The sequence below is a fragment of the Oncorhynchus kisutch genome, linkage group LG12, assembly GCF_002021735.2.
Source record: "Oncorhynchus kisutch isolate 150728-3 linkage group LG12, Okis_V2, whole genome shotgun sequence".
NCBI classification, from domain to species: Eukaryota; Metazoa; Chordata; class Actinopteri; order Salmoniformes; family Salmonidae; genus Oncorhynchus; species Oncorhynchus kisutch.
The window spans coordinates 9,710,188-9,728,732 of NC_034185.2; the positions used below are offsets into that span (position 1 = coordinate 9,710,188).

Consider the following 18,545-nt stretch of genomic DNA (forward strand, 5'->3'; position numbering starts at 1 on the left):
ATGCAGTTGAAATAGCAATAGCCTTCAATTCCTACTTTATTGACTCTGTCAGGGTACTGACACAGGACCCCTCCACTGGTTTCTTGGGCTCAGTGCTAGTAAATGACACTGAGTCAAAGGTGAACAAGATGATTAGCTCACTAAAGAACTCTAAAGCCAAATATGTGTTTGGGCTGGACTCTACCTTTCTTAAAAACTACAAAGAGTCACTCATTGGCCCCATGGTCACCAACACATCTATTGGTCTCGGGGTGTTTCCAAGGGTATGGAAGTCGGCCATAATAACGGCCATCTTTAAATCGGGTGACCCTGCTGACGTGAGTAACTACAGGCCCATTAGTATACTACCTGTGGTGTCAAAGGTTGTTGAAAAGTGTGTAGCAGAACAACTGATTGCCCACCTCAACAACAGCCCCTTCACATTACACTCCATGCAGTTTGGCTTCAGAGCGAAACACTCCACAGATGGACAAAGGGGGCGTTGTTGGGGCTGTGTTTCTGGACCTAAGGAAAGCTTTTGATACTGTTAACCATGAGATTCTCATCACAAAATTGTCCAAGTTCAACTTTTCCCCCGATGCCTTGAGATGGATGAAATCATACCTTGAAGGCAGAACTCAGTGTGTCAGAGTGAGCAATGAGCTGTCGCCCACTCTTAGCTATGATGTGGGTGTGCCCCAAGGGTCAATACTGGAGCCCCTCCTGTTCAGCCTGTACATTAATTATCTTCCTTCTGTCTGTACTGGGATTGAAGTTCAAATGTATGCAGATGATACAGTGATATATGTGCATGCAAAGAGCAAACAACAAGCTGCACAAGAACTCACTACTGTAATGGTCCAGGTTACAAAGTGGCTCAGTGACTCGTGTTTGCATCTCAATGTGAAAAATCTGTTTGCATGTTCTTCACAAAGAGGGCAACAGATGCTACTGAGCCAGATGTCTACGTGTCAGGGGAGAAGCTCCAGGTAGTATCTGGTTTTAAGTACCTTGGCATCATACTTGATTCCAACCTCTCTTTTAAAAAGTTACATGTGGTCTGCGGTTGTGAGGCCGGTTGACTGGTATCAGACCATCCCACAGGTGAAGAATCCGGATGTGGAGGTCCTGGGCTGGCGTAGTTACATGTGGTCTGCGGTTGTGAGGCCGGTTGACTGGTCTCAGACCATCCCACAGGTGAAGAATCCGGATGTGGAGGTCCTGGGCTGGCGTAGTTACATGTGGTCTGCGGTTGTGAGGCCGGTTGGACGTACTGCCAAATTCTCTAAAACAACATTCAATTCTCTGTCAACAGCTCTGGTGGACATTCCTGCATATGGAACATTTCTGGGATCTTGTATTTCAGATAATGAAACATGGGACCAACACTTTGCATGTTGTGTTTATATTTTTTGTTCAGTGTATGAAACCATTTTACATCAGCAGTTGTCACAGCACTTTACAGTAACCTGGTCTAGATCAGATCACTTAGCCTGTTCCCAGGTCTGTTAGTGCTGTATAGTATAGCGTACTTCTATGGTTGTTTTCATGCCAAACAGACCTAGGACCAAGCTAGCAATCTTGCCCTATTTTGTTCAACCACATCTTGGTTCCTGTTAAGCCTTTTCATTCCTTGTGGAATATGGGGTCCATTGACAAATTGCTTCCATCCCAACCCTTTTCTAGGTTTGGCTCATAAGAGTCTGGTATAAACGTTTTGGGTGGCTGTACAGTAGACAATTTAGTGTCGTCTGCCAGTAATACAGCAGGCATTGATTTGTGTGTCGTCCAATCCCTTGGCCAGCCTCTCTACTGTTGCATTTTAATCTGAAACCTTTGGAACGAACTTGTACCCACCCACAGCTCTCCATCCAGCAAATGTAGACAACTGCAAACGGTTATGTTACGAGTGTGGCTCGTGTTAAGTTGCTGTTGTTCCAACAGCCTCCCTGGACGGTTTTTCATCCTGGTGGTGATTGCACGAGAGAAAAGAAGAGAGAAGAAGAAAAAAAAAATCTGTTGAAATTGAAGAAAATTTTGGGTCTCCACACCATGTGAATGGATTTTCAACATTGTAGAACCTATTTATTTTTGTAAACTAAGATTTTTATTTTATTTATTTTTTTATAGAAAATATGAACAAATGGCATGGACAAAATTATTTTCAGATCTCTCCATAGGGTTTAGATGGGATTTGATGGGATAGATGGGATAGATGGGATAGATGGGATAGATGGGATAGATGGGATAGATGGGATCTGGACTTTGCTGTCCTGGGTGCTTTTTAATGTTTGATTGGGGTTGTTGTCCCGCTGGAAGACCCACAACAGAGATACAGTACTTGGACACTGGGTTGAACATTGCACTCCAAAAAACCTTAATAATCTGCTCCTAAATTGCTCCTAAAATTGCTTCTGCAATGTTGACAATCCTATAACATTCTTTTCCATTTCAATTTATTTGTGAAGAAATAAGGGTTTATTTTAGAAAAGGGCCAGTATATCTGGCCACAACTTGTTATTCTTAATCACTATGTTTTTGATCTAGACTTATTTCTCTCTCTGTGGGAGTGAAACATATGTTTCTTCTCTTGAGAAGAAGAGAAGGTCTGTCTTCGGCAGCCTTTCTCAATAGCAAGGCTACACTCACTGAGTCTGTACATAGTCAAAGATTTCCTTAATTTAGGGTTAGTCACAGGGTCAGGTATTCTGCCAATGTGTACTCTCTGTTTATGGCCAAATAGCATTCTAGTTTGGTCTGTTTTTTTGTAAATTCTTTCCAATGTCAAGTAATTCTCTTTTTGTTTTCTCATGATTTGGTTGGGTCTAATTGGGCTGCTGTCCTGGGGATCTGTGGGGTCTGTTTGTGTTTGTGAACAGAGCCCCAGGACCAGCTTGCTTAGGGGGTTCTTCACCAGGTTCATTTCTCTGTAGGCGATGGCTTTATTATGGAAGGTTTGGGAATTGCTTCCTTTTAGGTGGTTGTAGAATATTACGTCTCTTTTCTGGATTTTGATAATTAGCGGGTATCAGCCTAATTCTGCTCAGCATGCATTATTTTGTGTTTTACGTTGCACAGAGAGGATAGTTTTGCAGAATGCTGCATGCAGAGTCTCAATTTGATCTTTGTCCCATTTTGTGAGTTGGTAAGCGGACCCCAGACCTCACAACCGTGAAGGGGAATGGGTTCAATAACTTTATTTTTAGACAGATCCTAATTGGTATGTCAAATTGTATGTTCCTTATGATGGCATTGAAGGCCCTTCCTGCCTTGTTTTTTAGATTGTTGTTTATTTAATTTAACTAGGCCATCAGTTAAGAACAAATTATTATTTAACAATGACGGCCTACCCCGGCCAAACCCAGACCAATTGTGCGCCAGCCTATGGGACTCCCAATCACAACCGGATGTGATGTAGCCTGGATTCGAACCAGGTACAGCAGTGATGCCTTTTGCCAGGAACACTATTCGTATTCCTGGCAACTGGACCTTTTTTGGAACACCATTATTTTTGTCTTAGTGAGATTTACTGTCAGGGCCCAGGTCGGACAGAATATGTGTAGAAGAAGAGCTGTAGGTCCTCCTTGGTTGGGGACAGAAGCACCAGATCATTAGCAATCAGTAGATATTTGACTTCAGACTTTAGTAGGGTGAGGCCGGGTGCTGCAGGCTGTTCTAGTGTCCTCTCCAATTCGTTGATATATACACTACCGTTCAAAAGTTCGGGGTCACTTAGAAATGTCCTTGTTTTCCATGAAAACATACATGAAATTAGTTGCAAAATGAATAGGAAATATAGTCAAGACGTTGACAAGGTTATAAATAATGATTTTTAATTTAAATAATAATTGTGTCCTTCAAACTTTGCTTTCATCAAAAAATCCTCCATTTGCAGCAATTACAGCCTTGCAGATCTTTGGCATTCTAGTTGTCAATTTGTTGAGGTAATCTGAAGAGATTTCACCCCATGCTTCCTGAAGCACCTCCCATAAATTGGATTGGCTTGATGGGCACATCTACGTACCATACGGTCAAGCTGCTCCCACAACAGCTCAATTGGGTTGAGATCCGGTGACTGTGCTGGCCACTCCATTATAGACAGTATACCAGCTGACTACTTCTTCCCTAAATAGTTCTTGCATAGTTTGGTGCTGTGCTTTGGGTCATTGTTCTGCTGTAGGAGGAAATTGGCTCCAATTAAGCGCCGACACAGGGTATGGTATGGTGTTGCAAAATGTAGTGATGGCCTTCCTTCTTCAAGATCCCTTTTATCCTGTACAAATCTCCCACTTTACCACTACCAAAGCACCCCCAGACCAAACACATTGCCTCCACCATGCTTAACAGATGGCGTCAAGCACTCCTCCAGCATCTTTTCATTTTTTCTCCATCTCACAAATGTTCTTCTTTGTGATCCGAACACCTCAAACTTAGATGAATCTATCCATAACACTTTTTTCCATCTTCCTCTGTCCAGTGTCTGTGTTCTTTTGCCCATCTTCATCTTTTATTTTAATTGGACAGTATTTCTTTGCAACTCTACCTAGAAGGCCCGTAACCCGGAGTAGTCTCTTCACTGTTGACGTTGAGACTGGACAGAGGAACCTCTGCCTAGAAGGCCAGTAACCCGGAGTAGTCTCTTCACTGTTGACGTTGAGACTGGACAGAGGAACTCTGCCTAGAAGGCCAGCATCCCCGAGACGCCTCTCCACTGTTGACGTTGAGACTGGACAGAGGAACTCTGCCTAGAAGGCCAGCATCCCGAGACGCCTCTCCACTGTTGACGTTGAGACTGGACAGAGGAACTCTGCCTAGAAGGCCAGCATCCCTGAGACGCCTCTCCACTGTTGATGTTGAGACATTTCGAGCCTGTAATCGAACCCACAAATGCTGATGCTCCAGATACTCACCTAGTCTAAAGAAGGCAACGTTTTCCTTCTTTAATCAGAACAACAGTTTTCAGCTGTGCTAATATAATTGCAAAAGGGATTTCTAATGATCAATTAGTCTTTTAAAATGATCAACTTGGATTAGCTAACACAATGTGCCAGTGGAACACAGGAGTGATGGTTGCTGAAAATGGGCCTCTGTACGCCTATGTAGATATTTCATAAAAAAATCAGCTGTTTCCAGCTACAATAGTCATTTACAATATTAACAGTGTCTACACTGTATTTTTTAAAATCAATTTGATGTTATTTTAATGGACAAACAAATGTGCTTTTCTTTCAAAAACAAGGCCATTTCTAAGTGACGCCAAACTTTTGAACGGTAGTGTATATTGAAAGGGTGGGGCTTAAGCTGCATCCCTGTCTCACCCCCCACACGGTGGAAAGAAGTGTTGTTCTTTTGACAGTTTTAATCACTTGATTTTATAATGTTGTATGTTTTTCCCCCCAACACCACTTTCCATCAATTTGTATAGCAGACCCTCATGGCAAAATGAATCGAAAGCGTTTGTGAAATCAACAAAGCATGAGAAGACTTTGCCTTTGTTTTGATTTGTCTGTGTGTCAATTAGGGTGTGCAGGGTGAATACATGGTCCGTCGTACGGTAATTTGGTAAAATGCCAATTTGACATTTGCTTAATGACAATGCAGAGGATTTCCCCAAGGTTGCTGTTGATGCATATCCCACGGTAGTTATTGGGGTCAAATTTGTTTCCACTTTTGTGGATTGGAGTGATCAGTCCTTGGTTCCAAATATTGGGGAAGATGCCAGAGCTGAAGATGATGTTAAAGAGTTTAACTATTGCCAATTGGAATTTGTTGTCTGTATTTTTTATAATTTCATCAACAACACAGGCCTTTTTGGGTTGGAGAGTTTGTATTTTTTCCTGTAGTTCATTCAATGAAATTGTAGAAACCATTGGATTCTGGTAGTCTTTAATAGTTGATTCTAAGATTTTAATTTGATCATGCATATGCTTTTGCTGTTTGGTCTTTGTTTTATATCCAAATAGATTGGAGAAGTGGTTTACCCAGACATCTCTGTTTTGGATAGATAGCTATTTGTGTTGTTTGTTTAGTGTTTTCACATTTTCCCAGAAGTGGTTAGATTCTATAGATTCTTCAATTACATGGAGCTGAATTCTGACGTGCTGTTCATTCTTTTTCTGTAGTTTATTTCTGTATTGTTTTAGTGATTCGCCATAGTGAAGGCGTAGACTCAGGTTTTCTGTGTCTCTATGTTTTTGGTTGGACAAGTTTCTCAATTTCTTTCTTAGGTTTTTGCATTCTTCATCAAACCATTTGTCATTGTTGTTCATTTTCTTAGGTTGTTTAGCTTGGAATTTCTAGATTTAATAGGGAAGCTGAGAGGTCAAATATACTGTTTAGGTATTCTACTGTTAAGTTTACACCTTCACTATTACAGTGAAACATTTTGTCCAGGAAATTGTCTAGAATGGATTGAATGTGTTGTTGCCTAATTGTTTTTTGGTAGGTTTCCACACTACTTTCCTTCCATCTATAGCATTTCTTAATATTATTAAGCTCCCCTGGCTTTGATGTCTCATGATTGAGCATAGCTCTGTTCTAGTAGAGTGTGATTTTGCTGTGATCTGATAGGGGTATCAGTGGACTGGCTGACGCTCTGGGTTGAGATCAGTTTATAAAGTAGTCTACTGCCAAAAGATGAGCTATAGGTGTACCTACCGTAGGAGTCCCCTCAAAGTCAGATTCTTGTCCAGTTCTGGCATTTACAGTAGGTCGCCACAGACTAGTACATGGCTCTGGGGCTGGAAATTGTTAATCTCCCATTCTAGGATGGAGAAGCTGTCATTGTTAAAGTATGGGGATGCTAGTGGGGGATATAGGTATCACACATGAGGGCATTTTTCCCTGTTGAGATAATTTCCATCTTAATTTCTAGCCAGATGTAAAATGTTCCTGTTTTGACTAATTTAATGGAGTGAGTTAGGTCTGCTCTATACCAACAATGTCTGTTTCACACCTGGTAGTTTGGTGGCTGTGACCACCAGATCTCTGTAACCTAGAGGTCAACCAGTGGGTCCGTCTCCTTCATACCATGTTTCTTGTAGGATGACAATGTCTGTATTTCCAATTTCTCTGATGAAGTCTGGGTACCTGCTCTTTTGGCCAAAGGCAGATGACCTCAGACCTGGTATATACCTCTCTTTTTATCACTCTCCCTCTCTCTCTCTCTCTCTCTCTCTCTCTCTCTCTCTCTCTTTCTTTCTCTCTATCTCTTTCTCTCTCCCTCTCTTTCTTTCTCTCTATCACTCTCTCTCTCTCTATCGCTCTCTCCACGTCTCTCTACCACTCTCTCTCTACCACTCTCTCTCTACCTCTCTCTCTCTACCTCTCTCTCTCTCTCTCTCTCTCTCTTTCTCAGTAAGGACACACTGTGGAACTCTCTTGTGGAACCAGACATCATCAACACCACAGAGTTTGAAGATCTGTTCTCCAAGACCACCTTGCAGACCAAGAAAAAACCTCTGTCAGAGGCCTATGAGAAGAAAGCCAAGGCCAAGAAGGTACTGTGAGGCTCCTCTCTGATTCAGGGGGGGTTGGGTTAAATGTGAAAGACACATTTCGGGTGAGTGAATTCAGTTGTGCAGCTCACCAGGTTTCTGCTTTCCCTATGTAGCACAATATGGAGTGACAAGGTGTCTGTTGACCTCTAGAGGGGACTGATGTCTGGATTTACAGTTGCTGAAATGTAGCCTGGAAATCCACATGGAATTCAGTTTCACTATTGTTTAATGTCTTCATTAAATTAACTATGAATTCAGTTTGGATTCCCAGGCTAACTGAAGCTATGGTTCTAGTCCAAAATATAATGTATTCATGTTTTATTTCTGGATGCCAAAACGTGTCTGTGCATTTGCTCCTTGAATGAACATGATAGTTCTTGATGTGAAGTAATTGTATAACTTTTGTTCCAGAAACCTGATCAGAAAATGCTTGTTGAAAAATGAGTTTATGAAGTCTCCATTATCATCTATCTATAGTCAGCCATGATGAAGTCTCCATGGTCATCTATCTATAGTCAGCCATGATGAAGTCTCCATGGTCATCTATCTATAGTCAACCATGATGAAGTCTCCATGGTCATCGATCTACAGTATAGTCAGCCATGATGAAGTCACCATGGTCATCTATCTATAGTATAGTCAGCCATGATGAAGTCTCCATGGTCATATATCTATAGTCAGCCATGATGAAGTCTCCATGGTCATCTATCTATAGTCAGCCATGATGAAGTCACTATGGTCATCTATCTATAGTCAGCCATGATGAAGTCTCCATGGTCATCTATCTATAGTATAGTCAGCCATGATGAAGTCTCCATGGTCATCTATCTACAGTATAGTCAGCCATGATGAAGTCTCCATGGTCATCTATCTATAGTCAGCCATGATGAAGTCTCCATGGTATTCTATCTACAGTATAGTCAGCCATGATGAAGTCTCCATGGTCATCTATCTATAGTCAGCCATGATGAAGTCTCCATGGTCATCTATCTATAGTCAGCCATGATGAAGTCTCCATGGTCATCGATCTACATTATAGTCAGCCATGATGAAGTCACCATGGTCATCTATCTATAGTATAGTCAGCCATGATGAAGTCTCCATGGTCATCTATCTATAGTCAGCCATGATGAAGTCTCCATGGTCATCTATCTATAGTCAGCCATGATGAAGTCTCCATGGTCATCTATCTATAGTCAGCCATGATGAAGTCTCCATGGTCATCTATCTATAGTCAGCCATGATGAAGTCACTATGGTCATCTATCTATAGTCAGCCATGATGAAGTCTCCATGGTCATCTATCTATAGTATAGTCAGCCATGATGAAGTCGCCATGGTCATCTATCTATAGTCAGCCATGATGAAGTCTCCATGGTCATCTATCTACAGTATAGTCAGCCATGATGAAGTCTCCATTATCATCTATCTATAGTCAGCCATGATGAAGTCTCCATGGTCATCTATCTATAGTCAGCCATGATGAAGTCTCCATGGTCATCTATCTATAGTCAACCATGATGAAGTCTCCATGGTCATCGATCTACAGTATAGTCAGCCATGATGAAGTCACCATGGTCATCTATCTATAGTATAGTCAGCCATGATGAAGTCTCCATGGTCATATATCTATAGTCAGCCATGATGAAGTCTCCATGGTCATCTATCTATAGTCAGCCATGATGAAGTCACTATGGTCATCTATCTATAGTCAGCCATGATGAAGTCTCCATGGTCATCTATCTATAGTATAGTCAGCCATGATGAAGTCTCCATGGTCATCTATCTACAGTATAGTCAGCCATGATGAAGTCTCCATGGTCATCTATCTATAGTCAGCCATGATGAAGTCTCCATGGTCATCGATCTACAGTATAGTCAGCCATGATGAAGTCACCATGGTCATCTATCTATAGTATAGTCAGCCATGATGAAGTCTCCATGGTCATCTATCTATAGTCAGCCATGATGAAGTCTCCATGGTCATCTATCTATAGTCAGCCATGATGAAGTCACTATGGTCATCTATCTATAGTCAGCCATGATGAAGTCTCCATGGTCATCTATCTATAGTATAGTCAGCCATGATGAAGTCGCCATGGTCATCTATCTATAGTCAGCCATGATGAAGTCTCCATGGTCATCTATCTACAGTATAGTCAGCCATGATGAAGTCTCCATGGTCATCTATCTATAGTATAGTCAGCCATGATGAAGTCTCCATGGTCATCTATCTATAGTATAGTCAGCCATGATGAAGTCTCCATGGTCATCTATCTATAGTCAGCCATGATGAAGTCTCCATGGTCATCTATCTATAGTCAGCCATGATGAAGTCTCCATGGTCATCGATCTACAGTATAGTCAGCCATGATGAAGTCTCCATGGTCATCTATCTATAGTCAGCCATGATGAAGTCTCCATGGTCATCTATCTATAGTCAGCCATGATGAAGTCTCCATGGTCATCTATCTATAGTCAGCCATGATGAAGTCTCCATGGTCATCGATCTACAGTATAGTCAGCCATGATGAAGTCACCATGGTCATCTATCTATAGTATAGTCAGCCATGATGAAGTCTCCATGGTCATCTATCTATAGTCAGCCATGATGAAGTCTCCATGGTCATATATCTATAGTCAGCCATGATGAAGTCTCCATGGTCATCGATCTACAGTATAGTCAGCCATGATGAAGTCACCATAGTCATCTATCTATAGTATAGTCAGCCATGATGAAGTCTCCATGGTCATCTATCTATAGTCAGCCATGATGAAGTCACTATGGTCATCTATCTATAGTCAGCCATGATGAAGTCTCCATGGTCATCTATCTATAGTATAGTCAGCCATGATGAAGTCTCCATGGTCATCTATCTACAGTATAGTCAGCAATGATGAAGTCTCCATGGTCATCTATCTATAGTATAGTCAGCCATGATGAAGTCTCCATGGTCATCTATCTATAGTCAGCCATGATGAAGTCTCCATGGTCATCTTTCTATAGTCAGCCATGATGAAGTCTCCATGGTCATCTATCTATAGTCAGCCATGATGAAGTCTCCATGGTCATCTATCTATAGTCAGCCATGATGAAGTCTCCATGGTCATCTATCTATAGTCAGCCATGATGAAGTCTCCATGGTATTCTATCTATAGTCAGCCATGATGAAGTCTCCATGGTCATCTATCTATAGTCAGCCATGATGAAGTCTCCATGGTCATCGATCTACATTATAGTCAGCCATGATGAAGTCACCATGGTCATCTATCTATATTATAGTCAGCCATGATGAAGTCACCATGGTCATCTATCTATATTATAGTCAGCCATGATGAAGTCTCCATGGTCATCTATCTATAGTCAGCCATGATGAAGTCTCCATGGTCATCTATCTATAGTCAGCCATGATGAAGTCTCCATGGTCATCTATCTATAGTCAGCCATGATGAAGTCTCCATGGTCATCGATCTACAGTATAGTCAGCCATGATGAAGTCTCCATGGTCATCTATCTATAGTCAGCCATGATGAAGTCTCCATGGTCATCTATCTATAGTCAGCCATGATGAAGTCTCCATGGTCATCTATCTATAGTCAGCCATGATGAAGTCTCCATGGTCATCGATCTACAGTATAGTCAGCCATGATGAAGTCACCATGGTCATCTATCTATAGTATAGTCAGCCATGATGAAGTCTCCATGGTCATCTATCTATAGTCAGCCATGATGAAGTCTCCATGGTCATCTATCTATAGTCAGCCATGATGAAGTCACTATGGTCATCTATCTATAGTCAGCCATGATGAAGTCTCCATGGTCATCTATCTACAGTATAGTCAGCCATGATGAAGTCTCCATGGTCATCTATCTATAGTATAGTCAGCCATTATGAAGTCTCCATGGTCATCTATCTATAGTATAGTCAGCCATGATGAAGTCTCCATGGTCATCTATCTATAGTCAGCCATGATGAAGTCTCCATGGTCATCTATCTATAGTCAGCCATGATGAAGTCTCCATGGTCATCGATCTACAGTATAGTCAGCCATGATGAAGTCTCCATGGTCATCTATCTATAGTCAGCCATGATGAAGTCTCCATGGTCATCTATCTATAGTCAGCATTGATGAAGTCTCCATGGTCATCGATCTACAGTATAGTCAGCCATGATGAAGTCACCATGGTCATCTATCTATAGTCAGCCATGATGAAGTCTCCATGGTCATATATCAATAGTCAGCCATGATGAAGTCTCCATGGTCATCGATCTACAGTATAGTCAGCCATGATGAAGTCTCCATGGTCATCTATCTATAGTCAGCCATGATGAAGTCTCCATGGTCATATATCAATAGTCAGCCATGATGAAGTCTCCATGGTCATCGATCTACAGTATAGTCAGCCATGATGAAGTCACCATAGTCATCTATCTATAGTATAGTCAGCCATGATGAAGTCTCCATGGTCATCTATCTATAGTCAGCCATGATGAAGTCACTATGGTCATCTATCTATAGTCAGCCATGATGAAGTCTCCATGGTCATCTATCTATAGTATAGTCAGCCATGATGAAGTCTCCATGGTCATCTATCTACAGTATAGTCAGCAATGATGAAGTCTCCATGGTCATCTATCTATAGTATAGTCAGCCATGATGAAGTCTCCATGGTCATCTATCTATAGTCAGCCATGATGAAGTCTCCATGGTCATCTTTCTATAGTCAGCCATGATGAAGTCTCCATGGTCATCTATCTATAGTCAGCCATGATGAAGTCTCCATGGTCATCTATCTATAGTCAGCCATGATGAAGTCTCCATGGTATTCTATCTACAGTATAGTCAGCCATGATGAAGTCTCCATGGTCATCTATCTATAGTCAGCCATGATGAAGTCTCCATGGTCATCTATCTATAGTCAGCCATGATGAAGTCTCCATGGTCATCGATCTACATTATAGTCAGCCATGATGAAGTCACCATGGTCATCTATCTATAGTATAGTCAGCCATGATGAAGTCTCCATGGTCATCTATCTATAGTCAGCCATGATGAAGTCTCCATGGTCATCTATCTATAGTCAGCCATGATGAAGTCTCCATGGTCATCTATCTGTATTATAGTCAGCCATGATGGAGTCTCCATGGTCATCTATCTATAGTATAGTCAGCCAAGATGAAGTCACCATGGTCATCTATCTATAGTATAGTCAGCCATGATGAAGTTTCCATGGTCATCTATCTATAGTCAGCCATGATGAAGTCTCCATGGTCATATATCTATAGTCAGCCATGATGAAGTCACTATGGTCATCTATCTATAGTCAGCCATGATGAAGTCTCCATGGTCATCTATCTATAGTATAGTCAGCCATGATGAAGTCTCCATGGTCATCTATCTACAGTATAGTCAGCAATGATGAAGTCTCCATGGTCATCTATCTATAGTATAGTCAGCCATGATGAAGTCTCCATGGTCATCTATCTATAGTCAGCCATGATGAAGTCTCCATGGTCATCTTTCTATAGTCAGCCATGATGAAGTCTCCATGGTCATCTATCTATAGTCAGCCATGATGAAGTCTCCATGGTCATCTATCTATAGTCAGCCATGATGAAGTCTCCATGGTATTCTATCTACAGTATAGTCAGCCATGATGAAGTCTCCATGGTCATCTATCTATAGTCAGCCATGATGAAGTCTCCATGGTCATCTATCTATAGTCAGCCATGATGAAGTCTCCATGGTCATCGATCTACATTATAGTCAGCCATGATGAAGTCACCATGGTCATCTATCTATAGTATAGTCAGCCATGATGAAGTCTCCATGGTCATCTATCTATAGTCAGCCATGATGAAGTCTCCATGGTCATCTATCTATAGTCAGCCATGATGAAGTCTCCATGGTCATCTATCTGTAGTATAGTCAGCCATGATGGAGTCTCCATGGTCATCGATCTACAGTATAGTCAGCCATGATGAAGTCACCATGGTCATCTATCTATAGTATAGTAAGCCATGATGAAGTCTCCATGGTCATCTATCTATAGTCAGCCATGATGAAGTCTCCATGGTCATATATCTATAGTCAGCCATGATGGAGTCTCCATGGTCATCTATCTATAGTATAGTCAGCCAAGATGAAGTCACCATGGTCATCTATCTATAGTATAGTCAGCCATGATGAAGTTTCCATGGTCATCTATCTATAGTCAGCCATGATGAAGTCTCCATGGTCATATATCTATAGTCAGCCATGATGAAGTCACTATGGTCATCTATCTATAGTCAGCCATGATGAAGTCTCCATGGTCATCTATCTATAGTATAGTCAGCCATGATGAAGTCTCCATGGTCATCTATCTACAGTATAGTCAGCAATGATGAAGTCTCCATGGTCATCTATCTATAGTATAGTCAGCCATGATGAAGTCTCCATGGTCATCTATCTATAGTCAGCCATGATGAAGTCTCCATGGTCATCTTTCTATAGTCAGCCATGATGAAGTCTCCATGGTCATCTATCTATAGTCAGCCATGATGAAGTCTCCATGGTCATCTATCTATAGTCAGCCATGATGAAGTCTCCATGGTATTCTATCTACAGTATAGTCAGCCATGATGAAGTCTCCATGGTCATCTATCTATAGTCAGCCATGATGAAGTCTCCATGGTCATCTATCTATAGTCAGCCATGATGAAGTCTCCATGGTCATCGATCTACATTATAGTCAGCCATGATGAAGTCACCATGGTCATCTATCTATAGTATAGTCAGCCATGATGAAGTCTCCATGGTCATCTATCTATAGTCAGCCATGATGAAGTCTCCATGGTCATCTATCTATAGTCAGCCATGATGAAGTCTCCATGGTCATCTATCTGTAGTATAGTCAGCCATGATGGAGTCTCCATGGTCATCGATCTACAGTATAGTCAGCCATGATGAAGTCACCATGGTCATCTATCTATAGTATAGTAAGCCATGATGAAGTCTCCATGGTCATCTATCTATAGTCAGCCATGATGAAGTCTCCATGGTCATATATCTATAGTCAGCCATGATGAAGTCTCCATGGTCATCGATCTACAGTATAGTCAGCCATGATGAAGTCACCATGGTCATCTATCTATAGTATAGTCAGCCATGATGAAGTCTCCATGGTCATCTATCTATAGTCAGCCATGATGAAGTCACTATGGTCATCTATCTATAGTCAGCCATGATGAAGTCTCCATGGTCATCTATCTATAGTATAGTCAGCCATGATGAAGTCTCCATGGTCATCTATCTACAGTATAGTCAGCAATGATGAAGTCTCCATGGTCATCTATCTATAGTATAGTCAGCCATGATGAAGTCTCCATGGTCATCTATCTATAGTCAGCCATGATGAAGTCTCCATGGTCATCTTTCTATAGTCAGCCATGATGAAGTCTCCATGGTCATCTATCTATAGTCAGCCATGATGAAGTCTCCATGGTCATCTATCTATAGTCAGCCATGATGAAGTCTCCATGGTATTCTATCTACAGTATAGTCAGCCATGATGAAGTCTCCATGGTCATCTATCTATAGTCAGCCATGATGAAGTCTCCATGGTCATCTATCTATAGTCAGCCATGATGAAGTCTCCATGGTCATCGATCTACATTATAGTCAGCCATGATGAAGTCACCATGGTCATCTATCTATAGTATAGTCAGCCATGATGAAGTCTCCATGGTCATCTATCTATAGTCAGCCATGATGAAGTCTCCATGGTCATCTATCTATAGTCAGCCATGATGAAGTCTCATGGTCATCTATCTGTAGTATAGTCAGCCATGATGGAGTCTCCATGGTCATCTATCTATAGTCAGCCATGATGAAGTCTCCATGGTAATCTATCTATAGTCAGCCATGATGAAGTCTCCATGGTCATCTATCTATAGTCAGCCATAATGAAGTCTCCATGGTCATCTATCTATAGTATAGTCAGCCATGATGAAGTCACCATGGTCATCTATCTATAGTCAGCCATGATGAAGTCTCCATGGTCATCTATCTATAGTCAGCCATGATGAAATCACTATGGTCATCTATCTATAGTCAGCCATGATTAAGTCTCCATGGTCATCTATCTATAGTATAGTCAGCCATGATGAAGTCACCATGGTCATCTATCTATAGTATAGTCAGCCATGATGAATTCTCCATGGTCATCTATCTATAGTATAGTCATCCATGATGAGAGAGGAGAGAGAGAGAGAGAGAGGAGGTGGAGAGAGAGGAGAGAGAGAGAGGAGAGAGAGAGAGAGAGGAGAGAGAGAGAGAGAGGAGGTGGAGAGAGGAGAGAGAGAGAGAGAGAGGAGAGAGAGAGATAGAGAGAGAGAGAGAGAGAGAGGAGAGAGAGAGAGGAGGTGGAGAGAGAGAGAGAGGAGGTGGAGAGAGAGGAGAGAGAGAGAGAGGAGAGAGAGAGGAGGTGGAGAGAGAGAGGAGGTGGAGAGAGAGAGGAGAGAGAGAGGAGAGAGGGGGAGAGAGAGGAGAGAGAGAGAGAGAGAGGAGAGAGAGAGAGAGATAGAGGAGAGAGAGAGAGAGCGAGAGAGTGCGAGAGAGTGAGAGAGGAGAGAGAGAGAGAGAGGAGAGAGAGGAGAGAGAGATAGAGAGAGAGAGAGAGAGGGGGGGGGAGGTGGAGAGAGAGGAGAGAGAGAGAGGAGGTGGAGAGAGAGAGAGCGAGAGAGAGAGAGAGAGAGAGAGAGAGAGAGAGAGGAGGTGAGAGACAGGAGAGAGAGAGAGAGAGAGAGAGAGAGAGAGAGAGAGAGAGAGAGAGAGAGAGAGAGAGAGAGAGAGAGAGAGGAAGGAAGGAAGGGGGAGACTAGAGAAAGCAAGGGGTGGAGGGAGGGGGAGGCAAGAGAAAGATAGAAAGAGAGAGGAGGTGGAGAGAGAGGAGGGGGAGAGAGAGGAGAGAGAGAGAGAGAGAGGAAGGGGGAGACAAGAGAAAGGGAGAAATACAGAGGGGGTTGAGAGAGAGGAGAGAGAGGCTCTGGTCTCCATCAGGGAGTGAGAGAGAAAGAGAGGGGGTGGAGAGAGAGGAGAGAGAGAGAGAGAGGAGAGTGAGAGGAGAAAGAGAGAGAGGCTCTGGTCTCCATTAATGATCAACCCCTTCATTAGTCTTCCATTAGTCCACCTCCCTTCCTCTTACCTAGTCAGTTGAGCTCTACTGCTGTCATGGTGACAGTGTTGTCTTCTTCTCCCTGGTCAGGTCATCAAGCTGCTGGATGGGAAGCGTTCCCAGGCTGTAGGGATACTCATCTCTAGTCTGCACCTGGAGATGAATGACATACAGCAAGGTGAGTGGCATTATCAAGCCCTTGATTAGGTGAATCAGGTGAGCTTTTCAGGGTTACAGCAACATTGTGACATGTCTGGCGTCCCTGAGGTGAGGTTTGAAAACCCTGGCATGTACTATGTACCTAAAATCATCTCTGAGAAGAAGGGTGCATACTCTCTCTACCCTCTTTTTTAAAAACTTAATTTTAGAGATTCAATAGAGGCCTTTATCCAAAACTATTACATAAATAGTAGCTACATGTCTATGTGGCACATGTAGGATGCGAACCCACAACTTAATCTAAGATGACACAAGTAGCAGTTTACACATACAGAATATTCAATATGTGTGGTCTGTGTAGGACTCAAACCCACACTCAAGCACTAGTCTATGTTCCAACCAAGTGAGTCATCTGAACCACAACTTAAAGTCTGACTCTGGACCCCTCTACCCTGTATCTGACTTCAAACAGACAGACAGACAGACAGACAGGCAGACAGACAGACAGACAGACAGACAGGGCCTAACTCCAACCACCACCAAATCTCCATTCAGCTGTACTGTAATACTGTCATATCTGATCTAGTCAGACCAAGTGGAACATCAGGATAAACAGCGCATTCGGAAAGTTTTCAGACCCCTTGACATTGTCCACATTTTGTTACATTACAGCTTTGGTCTAAAATTGATTAAATAAATGTTTTTCCACATCAATATACAGACAATACCCCATAATGACAAAGCGAACAGTTTTTAATATTTTTTTCCACAGAAATACCATATTTACATAAGTATTCAGACATTTGTTAAAAGACTCGAAATTGAGCTCAGGTGCATCCTGTTTCCATTGATCATACTTGAGATGTTTCTATAACTTAATTGTTGTGAATTCAATTGATTGAACAGCATTTGGAAAATCACACACCTGTCTATGTAAGGTCCCACAGTTGATAGTGCTTGTCAGAGCATAAACCAAGCCATGAGGTCAGAGGAATTGTCCGTAGAGATCCGAGACAGGAATTTCGGGAAGGGTACCAAAAATGTCTGCAGCATTGAAGGTCCCCAAGAACACAATGGCCTCCATCTTTCTAAAATGGAAGAAGTTTGGAACCACTAAGACTCTTCCTAGACCTGGCCACCCAGCCAAACTGAGCAATCGGGGGAGAAGGGCCATGGTCAGGGAGGTGATAAAGAACCCAATGGTCACTCTGACAGAGCTCCAGAGTTCCTCTTTGGCGATGGGAGAATATTCCAGAAGGACAACAATATCTGCAGCACTACACCAATCAGGACTTTATGGTAGAATGGCTAGATGGAAGCCACTACTCAGGAAAAGGCACATGACAGCCTGCTTGGAGTTTGCCAAAAAGGCACCTAAAGGACTCAGATCATGAGAAACAAGATTCTCTGGTCTGATGAAACCAAGATTGCACTCTTTGGCCTGAATGCCAAGCTTGACGTCTGGAGGAAACCTGGAACCATCCCTACGGTGAAGCATGGCAGTGGCAGCATCATGCTGTGGGGACGTTTTTCAGTGGCAGGGACTGGGAGACTAGTCAGGATCAAGGGAAAGATGAACGGAGAAAAGTACAGAGAGATCCTTGATGAAAACCTGCTCCAGAGCGCTCTGGACCTCAGACTGGGGCGAAGGTTCACCTTCCAACAGAACAATGACCATAATCACACAGCCAAGACAATACAAGAGTGGCTTCGGGACAAGTCTCTGAACGTCCTTGAGTGTCCCAGCCA

General features: G+C 42.3%; 1 protein-coding gene across 1 annotated transcript in view; it reads left to right on the top strand.

Moving 5' to 3' along the window:
• The window catches only part of LOC109901315 (formin-like), a 59,732-nt gene that overhangs the window by 14,445 nt on the left and 26,742 nt on the right, over positions 1 to 18,545 (top strand). The window contains exons 5-6 of the mRNA XM_031836824.1: positions 7,337 to 7,478; positions 16,728 to 16,815. Of these exons, the coding sequence (XP_031692684.1) occupies positions 7,337 to 7,478; positions 16,728 to 16,815 (230 nt within the window). The remainder of the gene's footprint in view (positions 1 to 7,336; positions 7,479 to 16,727; positions 16,816 to 18,545) is intronic.